The 19,211-nt window shown below is 41.8% G+C and overlaps 1 protein-coding gene across 1 annotated transcript in view; it reads right to left on the reverse strand.

Annotated features, from left to right (window-relative positions):
• RECQL (RecQ like helicase) overlaps positions 1-19,188 on the reverse strand; it is a 31,976-nt gene extending 12,788 nt beyond the window's left edge. Inside the window, exons 1-8 of the mRNA XM_077468682.1 lie at positions 19,057-19,188; positions 17,056-17,099; positions 15,776-15,964; positions 13,402-13,581; positions 10,063-10,169; positions 3,649-3,847; positions 2,576-2,742; positions 1,691-1,772 (exon numbers count right to left, since the gene is read on the reverse strand). Of these exons, the coding sequence (XP_077324808.1) occupies positions 1,691-1,772; positions 2,576-2,742; positions 3,649-3,847; positions 10,063-10,169; positions 13,402-13,581; positions 15,776-15,964; positions 17,056-17,092 (961 nt within the window). The 5' untranslated portion in view covers positions 17,093-17,099; positions 19,057-19,188. The remainder of the gene's footprint in view (positions 1-1,690; positions 1,773-2,575; positions 2,743-3,648; positions 3,848-10,062; positions 10,170-13,401; positions 13,582-15,775; positions 15,965-17,055; positions 17,100-19,056) is intronic.
• Between the last annotated feature and the right edge of the window lie 23 nt (positions 19,189-19,211).

The following is a 19,211-nucleotide window of genomic DNA, read 5'->3' on the forward strand; positions in this document are numbered from 1 at the left end:
AAATTGTGTGGCTATTCACCTAAATTATCCCACCATGCAGATTAAATAAGAAAAATAAATACACAGGATTTACTTTGCACACATATGCGTTTAGAGGCAGGGGTGGTTAAAGAAAAAAAAAAACAAAAAAAAAAACACTGCCAGCACACCCAGGAGCAGTGGCGATTTGGCAGAAAAACCACTTGATGTGCCTAAATGATTCTAAATGCGCGTTAACGCTAGGGACTTTTAGTAGCACTTGACTGTTAATTTAATTTAATTAGTGCCCAAGCCCTTCTAAAAACTTTAACCAGATACTGATAAAAGTCACAAGACTGCTATATACTGCTAATGAGAAAAGGTATTTAGCAGTTTATATTTAGTAAAATAATTGCATTTCCATGTTCTGTGTATTGTGGGAGACCAGATATAGTGAATGAAGGGTCCTGGGTTTAGTAACACTTTAAGGCAGAATATAAAAACTGACATTCGATCTGTTCCCTGGTTCCCACTTGCCCCCCCTCATTAACATGCTAATGAAATTTTAAAATAAAACCCTTCTTTCTCCATTTTAATTACATACCTTAAAGAGGAAGTAAAGGCTATTTTACAAAAAATAAAATAAAAAATGCAACCTGCAAGGCAAAGGCATAATGAGCTAGTATGCATAGCATACTAGCTCATTATGAATAACTTACCTGAGAATGAAGTCCCGAAGCGGTCCCCCGTCTTCATCTTCGCCGCTGCCATGTATCCCGCAGTGACTTCCGGCTCTCGCTGCTCTGGCACTGTGATTCGCTGGAGCCCCGATGACGTCACTCCCGCGAATGCGCACGGGAGCCGACGCGAGCGGCATATCGCAGTGATCTGCGGCCTGCTCAGTGCGCCTGCGCTGTCTTTTTGTAAATATCTCCTAAACCGTATAGGTTTAGGAGATAATTTCTTGGACCTACAGGTAAGCCTTAATCTAGGCTTACCTGTAGGTCAAAGTGGTTTGTAAGAGTTTACAACCACTTTAATATGCATATCATGGCTGGTGGGAGGGGCTGGCAGGGTGCTATACATAACTTCATGAGAACATTACAGTACTCTGCCTCAGTGCTCCTCTCAAGGGCCCTCGGTCCTGATGAAAAAGTTGAGCTGGCTCTTGGGAGAAATTAGGCGAATATCAAAATTCCTGTCTGGAAGAATGGGTGTTACTAAGCAAGCTGTGTTTGCCCTAGGTAACACCCACATGTGATGCTGAGTCTCCATGATTGAAAGAACTGAAATCTAAGAAAGAGCTGAAACGCCAATGAGTGAAAGGGTAGGCCATGGACAGTCAGGCTGAGGAGAAAAGGGCTACATGATGCTAGATGTCCCAGCCAGTTAATGAGACTTGTTCTTTCTAACTTGAACCAGACACCAGACAGGTTCCGCAGGGAGTACAGACAATACAAATAATCAGATGGGATTCTTTTCACTCTAAATAGACATGACCCATGTTGAAAGAATGGCCTCAAAACAAGACAGCATAATTAACAAAAGATATATAATAAGCACCATCATCCAAATTTATATGAAACAAGAATTGGGAGCTTTTCTCTTTTGTGGTTTGTCTGGTGGGGGACCAGAGCTCCCAATTCTTGTTTCATTACCCATGTTGAGTATAAATTCAAACAAAGCTGTATCAGATCTCTGTCTGCATTGACAAGTACAGGAGTACCATTACCGGATTGTCCTTTGTATCGGCAGTTGACCAGTTTGACGATGTCCTCTATAAAGTCATTGGTGCTTGAAGGCTTCAGCCGAACCTGAAAGACATTGTTAACAAAACCAGTCAGTTAATTTCACAAATACAATTTTGCTGGAATCAATGATTTTGTTTTAAAGAGAGCAAACAAACACATTACTTCTATTCAGTTATAGAACCTGGGGGGGGGGGGGTCACGCTTTCACTTCCTTTCAGGGATTTCTTTGTGAAAGTAGGAGGTCTGGGATGGAATGGTTAAGAGTGGTGGGGCAGTGAAACAATAAGTATGCAGGCAACTCTTTATTACACACAAGTCAAGCCCCCCTGTGCCTCCAGTGCATTTCAAGTTTGTGTACTCCAATGACCCCTGTAAGCCTGTGCTTGCAGCGATTCCTGCACTACTGTGCCTCTAAATTTTCTAGGACCTCCATGTACTCCAGTGACCCTAGTTTCTCCATTCACTCGTGTTTTTTTGGGTTTCCAGTGTCTCCCCCTATAACTCCAGTCTCTACAGGGATCCCTGAGCAACCTGCATCATCTGGTAACTTCACATCACTATATGACTCCAGTGACCATGGCGCATCCTTTGCCATGTGCCATCCTGTGACTCCAGTGCGCCATGAGCACTTCTGTGGCAACTGCGTCACCACAAAACCTCAGGTACACGTCTGTATTTTCACCTTCTGAACTGTTTCACTGTCAGTGGATGCAGACCACTGTCCATGACAGATGAAGTATAAGCCCTGACTTGAATGCTGTTCTGGCTGACCACAGATTGAGTAGATGGGAGTCTGAACATTGTTGGGGGGGGGGGGGAAATCACTTTGGTATCAGCCAAAGTTAAACCATAGAGACCCTTCCTACCTCATAGAACAAGTTGGGTCTATTGAAAGAGGCAGTAAAGGTGATAGCCTTCTGAACACAGAGAATTTTCTGGGCATCCTTTAAGACATGGCTGGTTGCCGTCGCAGTCAGACCAATCAGAGGGGCGTTGGGAAACTGGCGTTTTAGGATACCCAGCAGCTTGTAGTCTGAAAAACACAAATAAATATTAAGTAAAAAAATAAACTAAAATTAATCTTTTCAGGTCTATTCCCAGTAGGTCTCTATAAATGTGCCCAAACAGGAACATCTAGCTGCAGGATGACGCAACTGAATGATGTGACACCTTTTTGCAACAGATGTCTGCAACTTTAATTTTATCAGCAGAATTCAAGCATGCAAACAGCGCCGCACAAATGATAAAAATAAACAAACAGATCCCAAAAACCCGTTACAATCTCAAATATTTTAGAGAAATGATGAAAGTTTCCTTTATTGCCCAGTTTGTGTGTGTGTGTGAGCCTTTAACCCCTTTTCTCTACTGAAGCCATTATTTAATTTTTTTGCACACGTTAAAACGCACATTTTAGAACTATTATTTAAAATTCCAAGAAATTCTAATTTCTGAAAGCAGAGACCCTGGAGAATAAAAAGGCGGCAGTTTAAATTTATGTCACATTATATTTGTGCTAATATTTATCAAATCCACATTTTCTTTATGAATACACTCAAACTAATTTTAGTGCATATAAATAATATAACCTTAATTTTTTGGGGAAATTTAAAAAAAGAGGTTGTGTGATGTAACAAATATACCAAACCCCAAAACTGTGTACTCAAAAAAATAAATAAATAAATAATGTCCATAGACAATGCTTTAAAACTCTTCACAGGGTGAGGTTCAGGGATCAGGGTGAAGATCATAAGGAACATTTCTACACATTCCTCATAATATAACAGATGATTTTCATTTGCATTCAAAACAGTTTTGACTAATACAAATAACACATTTTCTAAATGAGTATAAACAGCTGAATTCGGACTGGTTGCCATGAGCACTGTCAGCCTTCTTGCTCGTCGCCAATTTATATAGGCATCAACATTGGATTCCTCACCTGGTCGGAAGTCATGTCCCCACTGGCTGCAGCAATGAACCTCGTCCACTGCAATCCTTGCCAGCTGCCCTGCTTGATAGGCCTTCTCCAGCCGTGACATGAACAGTTTGCTCTTGGCAATTTTCTCTGGTGTAACGTACAGGATTTTCAGTTTTGAATTGCGGTTAATCATCTCGCTGTGCACCCACTTCACGTGTTCCTAGAGTGGACACACACACAGGAGGACATCATCACTTATACACTTAAAGTCCGATTCTATACAAGGAGTGATAACTTTATTCTTCAGTGTTTCATTCAAGAAACTCTGGCCAGACTTTTATTCTTCCACACACAGGAACAAGAGAAATTTACATTCATTCACGGAGAAGCCGTATATATTCAAGATTTATGAGCAGAGAAAGACAGATGGAAGGACTTCTATAACATTTAAAAGACTTGGGAAAGGGGGAGAATCATTACTATGGGTAATTACCCTTTAACTAGCTTCCCTCTACAGCAGTGATTCTCAATTAGGGGTTCCTTCAGCATTGGGCAATTTCTGCCTCTCAGATAAGTTCCCACTCACACCATTGATCTTTTAAACTATCTGTAGGAAGGTAATTCTTCCCACTGACCATCACACTAAAGTATCATGAGTTGTAGATTTCAAATTTTTAGCAGGGGTTCCTTGAGACTGCAGAACTATTTCAAGGGTTCCTCTGTGTTGAAAAGGTTGAGAAATGCTGCTCTAGAGCAAGGTTTTCATGTTTTATTTGTACTGCTCTAAAACTCAGTATGGAAATACAGTGCCTTGAAAAAGTATTCACACCCCTTGAAATTTCCCACATTTTGTCATGTTACAACTAAAAGCGTAAATGTAGAGATCCTTATGTTTGTGTTAGAGAACCTTAGTGAACAAACAGCATCATGAAGGGCAAGGAACACACCAGTCAGGTCAGGGATAATGTGGAGAAGTTAAAAGCAGGGTTAGGTTATATATATATATATATATATATATATATATATATATATATATATATATATATATATATATATATATATATAAAAAAATAATTATCTCAAGCTTTGAACATCTCACAGAACACTGTTCAATATATCATCCAAAAAAAAAATAAATAAATAAAAAAAAAAAAAAAAAAAAGAAGAAGGGAAAGAAAAAAAAGGGAGTATGACACGACTACAAACCTACCAAGACATGGCTGTCCACTACACTGACAGGCCGGGCAAGGAGAGCAATAATCAGAGAAGCAGCCAACAGGCCCATTGGAACTCTGGATTAGCTGCAGAGATCCACAGCTCAGGTGGGCAGCATTGATGAGCACTAATAGGTGGCACAGGGGGCATTGATAGGCGGCATTTATGAGCACTGATAATCAGGGCACTGATGATCAATGTTCTGCTTATCAGAGTAAACAATGTACTGACAGTCTTGCCAGGTAACAGCTGTCCTTTCCTCACAAAGACCCGCAAGTTTGTTTACATGTGATCAGCTGATCACATGGTAAAGGGCCACTGTGATTAGCTCTTTACCATGATCTGTGCTCGGCTGTGTCCAAAGGACACAGCAGTCACAGAGTACACTGGATGCGTGCCCCAAGGCGCACGCGGGAGGCAGGGTTCTGGGGGGGGTTGTCCAACATTGGAAGCCCGGGGGTCAAATGGAAGGGGGAGGAATCAGGGGGGGCCCTTTTGATTCCAGTTACGCCTCTGCCTGATGACATTTTCACTGTCTTCATAGTGCTCGATTATTTTGCATATTGCTAATTGTCATTAGTGCATGTGCTAAAAACGTGTTTTCTTTCTACTTCTTCCAAACTGTCTGATTATACTTATATTAAGAAAGATAATAACACATTATATATATATATATATACACACACACACACACACACACACACACACACACACACACACACACACATATATACACACACACACACACACACACTCCACCATGGCCAAGATCAAACAGCTATCCAAGGATGTCGGGGACAATACTGTAGACCTATACAAGGCTGGAATGGGCTATAAGACCAGCGCCAAGCAGCTTGGCGAGAGGGCGACAACAGTTAGTGCGATTATTCGGAAACGGAAGAAACACAAAACAACTATCAATCTTAGTTGGTCTGGGGCTCCATGCAAGATCTCACTTTGTGGAGTTTAAATGATCATGGGAACAAGCGAATCTGGTCAATGATCTCAAGGCAGCTGGGACCATAGTAACCAAGAAAACAATTGGTAACACACTGCGCCATGAAGGACTTAAATCCTGTAGTGCCCGCAAGGTCCCCTGCTCAAGAAATCACATGTACAGGCCTGTCTGAAGTTTGACCAAAATTTAGCTCTTTGGCATCAACTCAACTCGCCGTGTTTGGAGGATGAGGAATGCTACCTATGACCCCAAAAACACCACCCTACCATCAAACATGAGGCGGAAACATTATGCCTTGGGAGTGTTTTTTTGTCAAGGGGACAGGACAACTTCAAAGCATCAAAAGGGAAGATGGACGGGGCCACGTACTGTCAAATCATGGGCGAGAACCTCCTTCCCTCAGCCAGGGCATTGAAAATGGGTCGTGGATGGGTATTCCAGTATGAAAATGACCCAAAACACACGGCTAAGCCAACAAAAGGAGTGGCTCAAGAAGACGCACATTAAGGTCCTGGAGTGGCTAAGCCAGTCTCCACACCTTAATCCCATAGAAAATATATGTGGAAGGAGCTGAAGGTTCGAGTTACCAAACGTCAGCCTCAAAACCTTAATTACTTGGAGAGGGTCTGCAAAGAGGAGTGGGACAAAGTCCAACCTGAGATTTGTGAAATCCTGGTGGCCAACTACAAGAAACGTCTGACCTCCAATTGCCAACAAGGGTTTTGCCACAAAGTACCAAGTCAAGTCTTGTGAAGGGGTCAAATACTTATTTCACTCATTAAAATGCAAATTAATTTATAACCTTTTTTAAATGCTTTTTTTCTGGATATTTTTGTTGTTATTCTGTCTCCCACTTTCAAAAAAACCTACCATTAAAATTATAGACTGATCATATGTCAGTGGGCAAATGTACAAAATCAGCAAGGGACCAAATACTTTTTTCCCCTCTCACTGCGTGTGTGTATTATATATATATATATATATATATATATATATATATATATATATATTTATTATATTTACACACACAGTAATGCTCCCAAGTTCACATACCCTGGCAGAATTTATGATTTCTTGGCCATTTTTCAGAGGATATGAATGATAAAACACAACAAAAATTTCTTTCACTCATGGCTAGTGTTTGGCTGAAGCCATTTATTATTAATCAACTGTGTTTAGTCTTTTTAAAACATAATCACAACAGAAACTACCCAAATCACCCTGATCAAAAGTTTACATACCCCAGTTCTTAATATCGTGTATTGCCCCTTTAACATCGATGACAGCTTGAAGCCTTTTGTGGATGAGGCTCTTTATCTTCTTTCTCAGATGGTAAAGCTGCAAATTCTTCTCGGCAAAAAGCCTCCAGTTCCTGTCAATTCTTGGTCTGTCTTGCATGAGCTGCACGTTTGAGATCTCCCCAGAGTGGCTCAATAATATTGAGGTCAGGAGACTGAGATGGCCACTCCAGAACCTTCACTTTATTCTGCTGTAGCCAATGACAAGTCAACTTCTTGGCCTTGTGTTTTGGATCATTGTCATGTTGGAATGTCCAAGTACGTCCCATGCGCAGATTCCTGGCTGATGAATGCAAATGTTCCTCCAGTATTTTTCGATAACATACTGCATTCAACTTGCCATCAATTTTGACCAAATTTCTTGTACCTTTGTAGCTCACACATCCCCAAAACATCAGCGGTCCACCTCCGTGTTTCACAGTAGGAATGGTGTACCTTTCATCATAGGCCTTGTTGACTCCTCTCCAAATGTAGTGTTTATGGATGTAGCGAAAAAGCTCAATTTTGATCTCATCACTCCAAATGACTTTTAGGCTTGTCTCTGCTGTTTGGCTTATTGTAAGCTGGGTACTTTGCGGCATTTGTGTAGTAATAGCTTTCTTCTGGCGACTCGACCATGCAGTCCATCTGTCTTCAAGTGCCTCCTTATTGTGCATCTTGAAACAGCCACACCCCATGTTTTAGAGAGTCCTGTATTTCACCTGAAGATATTTGTGGGCTTTGTGTCCCAATTTTTTTTTCTGGCAGTCGTGGCTAAAAGGTTAGTTGGTCTACCTGACCGTGGTTTGGTTTCAACAGAACCCCTCATTTTCCACTTCTTAATTGGAGCTTGAACACTGCCGATGGGCATTCTCAATTCCTTGGATATCTTTTTATATCCCTTTCCTATTTTATACAGTTCAACTACCTTTTCCTGCAAATCCTTTGACAATTCTTTTGCATTTCCCATGACTCAGAATCTAGAAATGCCACTGCAGCACTGGATGAAAGATGCAAGGGTCTGTCAGGAGTCCAAAAACTCACTGACCTTTTATACACACACACACCAATTACAAGCAAAATATATCACAGGTGAAGATGGTTACCTTTAATAACCATTCAAACCCCTGTGTGTCAACTTGTGTGCATGTTATCAGGCAAAAATCCCCAGGGTATGTAAACTTTTGATCAGTCATTTGAGTAGTTACTCTTTTTAAATCATAATCGCAACAGAAAACACAGTCGATTGATAACAAATGGCTTCAGTCAAACACTAACCATGAGTGAAAGAAAATTTTTGTGTTATCGTTCATATTCTCTGAAAAATCATAAATTCTGCCAGGGTATGTAAACTTATGAGCACAACTATATTATTATACAGAATTATTTTTTTTTATTTTTTTTAAATGACTACTGGTATATGTTTTGGAAGCAGAGGCCTTGTAGAATAACTATAGTAGTTGCATTTTTTTTTACCTTGCGTGATATTTGTGCAACTGTTTATCAAATCTATTTTCAGGAAAAAAAATTATTGGACACAGTTTGCTCAAAGCTGCAGCCATCCACAAAATTATTGTACCCAACACAGCTCATCAGTTTTAGAGTAAACCGTGAATAATGGTCCTACGAATATTTGTCTCACTCCAATGTTCATGGCAATATACAGTATAATGTGTGGTCCAATCACTGTTTACATACATGCGTGAACCCTTTGTATGTGTTTGCATTTGCAGGTGTGCCCAAAGCAATGGGGTTACTTTTTTAAAGGTTTTTGTTAACTAAATTTTATTATATTCTTTTTCCCCTTTCATTTAACTTTGTGGGCCAACAAATCCCCTATGTGATAGCATTATGCAGATTCTCTTTATAGAGACATCAGGGGCTCATTAGATCCCCAATGTCTCCCTTTCCCTCCACTGTAGCTACTCAAGTACACACCATGATTGATTAGCTGCTTCCCCAGGCACAGCAGCCAAGAAGTGACAGCTGAGCACTTCCATCTTCACTGACAGTAGAAGAGACTGAGGGATAGGCTGTTCCTCAATCTCCCCTTTTTTAGCATCATTAAATAATTTGAGGAAGAACAGGAGAGACGGGGAACCATGGTGGGGGTTGCAACAACACCTGCACCGTAAAACCGACTCCCTTTCATGACAATAGGGAGCCAATAGAAGAAAACACTACTGCAGTCATGAGCTTGTTTTTAACCATTTATACTATAGATCAGCCATTCTCCACTAGGGTTCCTCCACAGGTTGCCAGGGGTTCCCTGTGATATGGCTGAATGACCTCCAATTTTCGGGGTGCCTGCATAGTTCCGGGACCAAGATCACCAAGCCAGCAGCAAGACTCCAACGATCTTCATAGTAATAGTTCACCTTTTTAGAAGACATTTAAAGACTAACTAACACCCTACACTTCCCCTGCCCCCATCGGTCCCCGCTGCACTTACCTCTGTGGGTGATACAATTTCACTGTCCATGCAGCCCAGTAAAGCAGTCCTATGGTTTGAAAACCATGTTGTTCTTCCTTTTCTTTCCCTAGGACGCCAAGATGGATCAGAGGAAGAACAGTATGGTATGCAAAACCCTGGACTGCTGCACCGGGCTGCGTTTAGTAGATGGTGAAATTTTATCCCCCCCCCCCCCCCCAAATAAGTGCAGCAGGAATTATGGGGGGGGGGTGTAGGGTGTTAGTTCACCTTTTGTGAATGCCATCCTTATCACTTTAAGGATGGCATTCTGACCACCAGTGTAAAGGTTGCATTCTTTCTACTTTCCACCAATGTAATGGGCATTTTTCCCCATTGTCCTTCACTTTACTGGCTTTAGTAAGGGTTCCCCAACACCTGAAAATTTATTTAGGGGTTTCTCTGGGGTAAAAACATTGCAACGTGCTGCTCTAGATAATACATCCAGAGATGCAAAGTGGTTAAATATGCCAGTGACATCAACTGATCCCATACATCATTGCTGGATTACTGACCTTACTACTTGCTGCATTCAGAGAGGTGCCAGAGATCCCCAGTCGATTGAGTACCATCAGTTGATCTTCCATCAGGGACACAAGTGGACAAATCACCAGTGTTAAACCTTAAATGAAGAGTAAGTTATGCAAAGAAAGGGCAGTTAAGTTTTTTCTATAGCAAGAGAACTTTTTTACATTGGTTGGGTGGGAAAAGCCAGACACTAACACTGATCTCCAAACTTTGACCTTTTTCTTGCCGTTAGCCGTCCCTCAGGGCACTATTTTTCCCACTGACACCATTCCTTCCACTGACACCTACAGTGATGAACCATTTCACTCACTGACACCAACAATGGGGCATTTTTTCTTCAACTGACACCAATGATGGGACACAGTTCCTAACACTGACACCAATGACACTGATATCAATGAGGCATAATTCCTCTCATTGATATACACTGTAAACAATTACTCCCACCAATACCAACGATGAGGCACTATTCCTCCTATTAATATCAAGCCCCCCTGAAGTCTGAAGGACAGTAAACCGGCCCTTTGTTTAGAAAGTTTGGAGACCCCTGTGCTACAAGAGAGGGATTCAGGGATCGCATATAAAGCACTGTGTACCAGTACTGGGAATTTAGTGACAGTGTACCCATTACTGTGAACCTATAGAGAGACCAGAGACAGTGGTGGGAATTAAAGAATGGTGAGGGCATAAAGTCTGTGCCTTTCATCTAAATGGAAAAAACAGTGCCGATCCTAAAAGGTGCAAGTCCCTTTGTTAAGAGAAACCTGCTCCATTTTCTATGCTTGTCTGTGCCAGAGCAGGAGAGCTGGATCTGCTTGCTCTGCCGCCTTTCCTAGCCTATATGCTGGCTCTGCTTGTGCAGGTTGTTGACTGCAAAGGCAAAGAGAGATATGTGTGCTGTCTAGTTTACCAACAGACAATTCCAATTCCGTAAACCAGGTTGGCCTGAGGAGGATCTGCTGCAGTTTTCTATATTGAAAACAGCTGTGATCCCTTTGGTACTTAGTATTGTCGATGGGCAAAACAGTAACCGATGCTGCAGCAACTACCAACTGGAAATTAACACATCACGGTTCCATGCACGTATTTGCCTGCACACAATGGATCATGAAATATCATCCAAAGCTTTTATTGAAGAAAGGTCCCATCACAAAGGATAAAGTGTTTGGATGTTACCTATGGGGGTCTGCATGCCTAATACAGTCTGCCTAGGAACTTCCACACCTCCAGACAGACATTCACCCATCAAAGCATTTTGATATTTGCTTCCATTAGATCAGCCCGTCTTGCATAGAGAGGCACAAAGGGTCTAAAATAGGGAATGAAATGAGAATTGAGAGTTTTATTTAGAATATTCACTAACATGTTAATTGGGTGGGACTGGGGACCAGGGAGACAAAATGAAAATCAGATTAAGATCTTAAATGAGGGGAAGTTCTGCCGATTTTATAATCCAAAAATGCTGTTTTTTTATGTTCCTTACATGTTCCCCTTGGATCTACAGTGACTGCACTTCCAATGCAAAGTGTATTTGCCTTTAGTAAATGAACCCTTAATATTTGTGAATCCTGCCACTTTAAATTGCCATCAATCCTTGACATGAAGGGCCGTACAAGCAGATAGTCTACAAAAATGGCAGATGTTGAGTTTGAAAATAATTTTTTTTCCCAGTAAAAGGAAGCAAAGCGAAAGCTTACTGGTTATATTTTACTAAAATGGAGCTTTACTTTAACAGAGATGAACAGAATGAATACAGGGGCCTCACCAGTCCATTTTCAAGAAGTTCCCTGGTCTGTTGATCAGGTCAGATGTTATGTCAGCACTCATCTCTACAGCTAGAGAACTGCTTCAAGGTCAGTGAGGATTAACAAAAACAAAAAGCGTGCTCTTTTCTTCAATCTGTAGCACAGCATTTCTATACCAGGGTGCCGTAAGAGGTCACCCAAGTTGATGCAGGCATGGGACGCAATATGCACTCAGAGTCATGCGTTACCATGATGTTGGCTAGTCGACCGCCAGCACTATAATAACCAATGATGCTCTACGGCCAGGGAACATGGAGTAAAATGTTACTATGGTACTGGCGGCCAGTGCGTCCACATCAGGGTTTCTCAAACTTTGTCTTGCACCTGAAAGATTTAACAATTTTTGTGGTGAAGAACTTTTTACATATATTTTTTATTTTAAATTTAATGTGACGGATGTGTCTGCTTTTGAGAGCAAATCAGATAGAAGGGATTGTAATTTTCTTTGTACTTTCGCTTGCTTCCTTGATTTTCATTTAACAGTTTCTCTTTCAGAGTTTCAGAATAACAGTATTTCTCCATCACTACACAATAAACAAACTTTTATGAGCATCAACGTTGAACTGGAACGGTCTCTATTATTATAATATAATTAGAGCGATCGAGTTCTCCCGAGATCTCGCACAAGTCTCGTGTTAGGAAAGAAATCAATGAATGACAGACTGACAGATTGCATTTTTATATGTTACTTTTTTAACTTTTGCAACATTGAGTTACCATTTCATTTTTCTATATGATCAAGGTTTCAAAAACGCTAGCAATTTTTAATATTTTTCAAAAAACCCCACAGCACACCTGCTGATCTCACGCGGCACATAACAGTTTGAGAATCACTGGTCCACATCATGGCAATGCATAACTTCAATCCACGACAGGCAGCATACAGGGCTGCTCCCAGCATTCAAGAGACAATGGAAGTGTGGCCCTTTCCAGACCTGCTCTGCCACCTGCCCTCTGTCATGCTGTTGAAGCCGTAAAGGTAGGATCTAGTAAGACGGGACTCTGATGTGATAAGGGGACTCCATTATGGGGGCTCTGATGTATAGGGGTGGCCTCTGATATCAAGTTAATCACATCAAGGCGGTTGTATGTATAGTTCCAGGCTCAGCAATCCCGTTAACGATAAGTAAAATTTACTTTTTTTTTTTTTAGACTGGGGTGTCTTGAAATTTTGAATACTTTTGGAGGGCACTGCGACTGAAAAACACTGCTGTAGACCATCAAGTATTGCAGCTCCAAAACAGGCTAATCAGGGACAATCCTCATTTGCAGACTCCTCAGAAACACTATTAGTTATGTAGTTATATTTTTCAAAACAAAATTTTCAATATTTCCTCTCAAGTAGAAATAAACTCACAAACCAAAACCTTGCATCATCTGTGATTTACTGTGGAAAGAGTCTAGAGAAGACTTTCTTTGAGGTAGCGTAATTTTCATCACTGTTCTTGTCCTACTGTTATATTGCATTTCAATGCTGCAAAGTAAAGACAATGTGGAAGCACCCCAAAGGACATCACTTACCTTTGGAACACACAGCCGGTAGTTGGTAGCACAAACTCTTTCCACCTCCGGTTGGCATGATGAGGAAAACATCTTTCCCCGCCATTGTGGCGTTTATGGTTTCTAATTGTAAGTTCCGAAAGGTATCCAACTGGAAAGAATTGCGCAGCTCCTCCCTAACTTTCTGCGACCAGACAAAGTCTGATGAAAGGAAATTGACAAAGTCAGTGTGGCGGTATACATGCAACACAGGAGAATTATTTCTTAAAGGGATGTTTTAGACCTACTCTGCAAAAAGTAATTCCATAAACAGAACAAACAACATTCACAGCTCTGTCCTCGGACCCCCTCTGTTCTCTATCTATACCTCCTCCCTGGGTTAGCTGACAGCCTCCCACAGCTTCCAATATCATGTCTATGCTAACGACACCCAAATCTCTCGTTCTCTTCATCTCCAATTTCCTTGAGAATCACTAGTTTATTGACAAATCAGTATGAATATCCCACTTCCTAAAACGTAATATTTTCAAAATGAAGTTTACCATTTAATTTCCACACTAGCAAATATAACCATCATGCAGGTGTTTAGATCGGTCAGTTTTTAAAAACAGAACAACGAGGTCAGCTAGACAAAATGTCAATTATCTTTTTTTTCTTTTTTGGGGGGAGAAATCCTTGTTCATAATTAGGGTCCAACCAAACTAATCCTGACAGAGAAAAGTCTAGCCACAAGAGGAAGAATCTAAACATGTGACATATGAACACTGTGACCCCTAGTATTTATGATGCATGCATATTCTTAGCCCCCAAGTGCATAACTTTACATTTATCAACATTAAACCTCATTTGCCACATAGTCGCCCAATTAGACAGAGCATTGAGGTCGGCTTGTAAATTGGAGACATCCTGTAAGGACGTTATTCCACTGCATAGCTTGATGTCATCTGCAAAGACTGAAATAGTACTTTTAATCCCTGACCCAATATCATTTATAAAGTTATTAAATCATAAGGGTCCCAACACTGAACCTTGGGGTACACCACTGATAACCTTAGACCATTCAGCGTAAGAAATATTAACCACTACTCTCTAAATTAGTTTTTTTAGATAGTTTTCTATCCATTTAATAAACCATCTTTCCAAGCCTGTAGACGTTACCTTACACATGAGCTGTGTGTGAAGAACTGTGTCATCCGCTTTTGCAAAATCCAAGTATACCACGTCCACAGCCACCCCTCTTGTCCAAGGTTTTACTTACCTCCTCATAGAAAGAAATCATATTTGTTTGACAACTTCTGTCTTTCATGAATCCATACTGTCTGTTGCTTAAAATTTTTTTTACAGCAAGAACTCCTCTATGTGTTTTTTTATTAACCACCTGCCAACCAGGCCATAGCCGAAAGACTGCAACAGCGGGGTAGTGTTTTTCTGGGCAGACGTCCATGGACATCATCCCAGAATCTTGCTCTCGTGGGCCTGTGACCACAGATGTTCAAATGACGGAGCAATCACTTGTAAAAAAAACGGTTCCTCCCTCCCCTCTCTGTACAGGGAGAGGGGAGAGGGGGAGAGATGGCAAAAGCGCTGTGGGCTGGGTGTGTAGTGCCCACAGCGCTGCTCAGTGACAGTACTCTGCCCATACTGTGCAATACTCTAGCATAAATTTTAACACAAAGAATTATTTTTTTTACCAATTTTCAGTCTTTTTTGATTTATAGCACAAAAAATAAAAAACCCAGCGGTCATTAAATACCACCAAAAGAAAGCTCTATTTGTGTGAAAAAAAGGATAAACATTTCATATGGGTACAGTGTTGCATGACTGAGTAATTGTCATTCAAAGTGTGAGAGCACTGAAAGCTGAAAATTGGTCTGGTTAGGAAGGGTGTTTAAGTGCCCAGTTGTCAAGTGGTTAAACTCTCTAGTATCTTCCCAACTATAGAAGTTAAACTAACAGGTCTATAGTTACTTGGTAAAGACTTTGAACCCTTTTTAAATATAGGCACTATATTGGCCCTACACCAATTCAGTGGTACCATTCCAGTCATTAAAGAGTCCCTAAAAATTATAAACAATGACTTTGAAATGACAGAGCTCAATTCTTTAAAGGTTCCGTGGGTGGATGCCATCTGGTCCAGGTGCTTTATCCACCTTTTTTTCTGTCTAAATATTTCTGGACCATATCACTTGAGCTATTGTTGAAGGTTGATTATTTGGGGCTGTGTTAATACCATACCCATTATGGACATGAGCTCCTCCATGCTCCTTTGTATAAAACCAAATTAGATAAAAATTACAATAAAGCTCACAAAAAACAAAACCAAAAGAAAAAAAAAACTACAATTTCGCTTTAAATTAAAGGCAAAATCTGAATGGAGCATGATGGTGGAATTCACCTTCTTTGTTCCAATTGTCTGTAGACTGAGTGCTGGTCCCGGCCTCAGCATCCTCTGATAGTGTCTGGATCTTCTTCTTCAGACTTTTCTTCCTCTGCATTAGTTCCTGCTGCCTATCCACCAGCTCCTGAATCTGCATCTCGATGGCCTGCAATTCTGTGCCGACTTCCTCCAACTCATCCATCAGTGCTGCAACATCAAAGAGAGAGATACACTGAGAGAGAGAACCATCCTCTGAGGAGGCACCTCTATCATTATTTAGGATGTCAACAAATATATACACTGACCATGAAACAGGAAAACCATTCAGCACATTCCAGCTGTAAACAGCTAACAATTTAGCACTATTATCAATGCATGTTACTGTATTAATAATGATAATGTACACTTCTCTTCAATGCTCTTTCATCTAGCTAACTCTCCTCTCCTTTTTATATTTTAGAATGGGGTGCAAAATTTTAAAGGATGCCTTGACTTAAAAAAGGTTGAGAAACACTGCTCTCCTCTCCTGAAATACTCTGCATGGCTGGAGGACTCTGCTTCTTCCTCTAACAAACTCTACTCTCCTAAAATTCTTTTGATTGCTGGAGGACTCTACTCCCCTGACATAATCTGACTGCCAAAGTGCTGTGCTCCTTCCTATAACCATTTCAATTTATCTTCAGTCCATTTCATGGAGTCTTCTAGGATGGACATATTCTTAGCCCTTGTACACACGGTCAGAGATTCCGATGGCATGTGTCCTATCGGACCGTTTTGTTGTATAATCCAACTGTGTGTGTTCTCCATTGGACTGTTTCCGTCGGAGTATCCGACGGACCAAGTTTTCCAACTTGTCCGTAAAATTTTCCGACAAAATGCTCCGATCGGACATACTCCGATCCTGTGTAGCCTACTCCGACGGTCAAAGTGCCACGCATGCTCAGATCAAATTCCTAGACCAAAGCTATTGGCTACTAGTCTGAACGTAGTCCCGTCGTAACGAAATAACGTCATCACGTTATGTACAATCGGATTTTCCAACAACTTTGTCCGACCGTGTGTATGCAACAGTTTCAGACAAAATCCGTCGGACAAAATCCAACGGATTTGGTTGTCAGAATGTCCGACCGTGTGTACAAGGGCTTACAGAAACCTGGAACAATTTGGTCCTGTCTCAGTCACTGATATTAATATAAAACATAACAATCATGGAGTCAGCTGCCATTTTTTCAGGTGGATCAGTGATCAGGTTTTGGATATTTGTCCAGCTCTGGCCCAATAATTAGCAGACCACGTACCTGACAGATCATTAGATGCCATGTTCTCTTCTGTCATTGTGTCACTGTAAGCAGAGAAGACCAAAATGTCAAAAGCGGGATATGATTTCCTTTTTAACATAGCAATGAAGCCTCCCATCCAGCCTTACTGTATATTCCATGGAAGAAGATTGGAGTAGGCCATACATTGTCCCTGTATATGGATATATGCAGAGACTAGCCTGGAGTGTGAAAAGGATGTGACCACAGCCAGAGTCCAGTGATAGTGGTCACATGAATGCAATATTTTTATAATTTAGTGTAAAGGTCCAATGGACAGCTGAGGTCCTCTACCAGGATCTACCATATTGGTATTGGATGATGTCAATGCAAGGGGTTTGCAGGCTCCGGACAATTTACAATGAGCCCCAGGGCATGTATTTTCCTCCCCTCAATCAACCCACAGTCCATAGACTGTGGATTGACATTTCCCCCAGGGACAAGGAGGGAAACGTATACATCACAATAATGGTGGTAGCTTCTTCTGCCTGCAACCCCCCTTGAGGACGAAGAGCATAGGAAAGATGGTGGCATCACTTAATTGGAAAGCTGCCAATTAGTTGTAAGGGTTACTGCAAGATGATCGAAACCTGCCTGAGAGGATCTGACTCTGAAATTGCTGTCAAAAGGCCCCTCCATGGAAATACCTACCACCCCCAATTTCAATCTGTGTGTGACTCTCCCCCTTCCTGCTAGACATAAATTGATTTGTATATTGACTTCTGTCGAATGGTCATTCTAGAAAACTTTCATTTGATCAATGGCTGCAGCCACTGATCTGTGTATTCTAACAGCAGGGTGTCCTTACTGTCAGAATAAAATGACACAGTGGGGAGGATTCCTCTATCCACCTCACTTGTGTGGATGGGAAGAACCTGTTCATTTTTTTTTCTTCCGCCCGCCGGCTGAACAATAAGAATGTGTATACTCGCCTATAGACTTATACCACAGACGCCAGGGCATCTTTTCCTTCCAGTGAAAACACCAACACGCAGGCATTTTCCCTTACACTGACCCCAATATATTACTGCGGGATAGAATGTCCACTCTTATTAAATGATACATGTGTTTTGATGAGATGTGTTGCCACAAGCTATATCCCACCCCCTACTCCACCTGGTGGGGGGGGGGCACAGGTTATCATCTTCGCCCTGGGCACTGGATGACCTTGTCCCGGCATTGCAGGTGGATGTGATGACGTCCTCGCCAGGGAATGCCAGTCTGTGCGAGGTGGAGGACTGTAACAAAGTCCTGCCTCTTAGATAGATGGAAGACTGATCCAATGATTCATAGGAGGCGGGACTTTGTTACAGTGGCGCCGGGATATTCGAATCTGTAATTGAGCTCTGTGTGAGCAGGATCCATTTAATTGGCACCGATTAGGCTGTATTTCATGGCCACTGGTAAGGCTGCATTTGATGGGGGGGAGGGGGGGTGGTCGGCGGCGGCGCAAAGTGTCACCTCCCTGAAATTAATTTTTTCAGGTTGGGATGATTGCTACTGCCATATTATAGTGTGAAGGGGGGATGGGCACAGAATGGTTTACAGGCCAATCAAGGAGGGTGCTCTGTGCCCATATAGAGCTTGTAGGATACAGATCTGTATAAGGGAAGAATGGGGGAGGGGCCGGGTCTGTCACAAGGCTGTAAATGGCATTGTGGTGTACTGTACTGGCCTACACTCATGTGAGTCAGACTGCTCCCTCCTTCCTCTATGAGCTGCAAACTCCAGACTGAAGACATTGGAAGAGCAGCTGAAGAAAAGGGGGGGGGGGGGGCATCCTGAGACCCCATCAGAGGACCGTCACTTCCTAGGACTGCCCAGCTCAGTGGTGACAGGTCCTCATTATAACAGTATAAAGAGAGGAGGTTGTGTCACCCCTGCCATACAGTCAGACTCTCCTCCATGACCCTAGTAGAAGTACCCGGTGGTCAAGCACAACACACACACATCCCTCCCTCTCCCACATCACAACTTGCTCACCTCTCCTCAGCATCCGGGCTTCTCCAGCCAATCACAACACGCGCCTTCTCCTTGGGTCATCTCCGCGCCGCATCCCGATTGGTGGTCCAGCCGGCACCGCTTTGCTCTTTCATTGGCCCTAGAGATGGCAGGGGCGAGCTAGACATTGATTGGCT

Source organism: Lithobates pipiens, unplaced genomic scaffold (assembly GCF_037356315.1).
Source record: "Lithobates pipiens isolate NorthernLeopardFrog02 unplaced genomic scaffold, aLitPip1_a1.2 Scaffold_8, whole genome shotgun sequence".
Taxonomy (NCBI): Eukaryota; Metazoa; Chordata; class Amphibia; order Anura; family Ranidae; genus Lithobates; species Lithobates pipiens.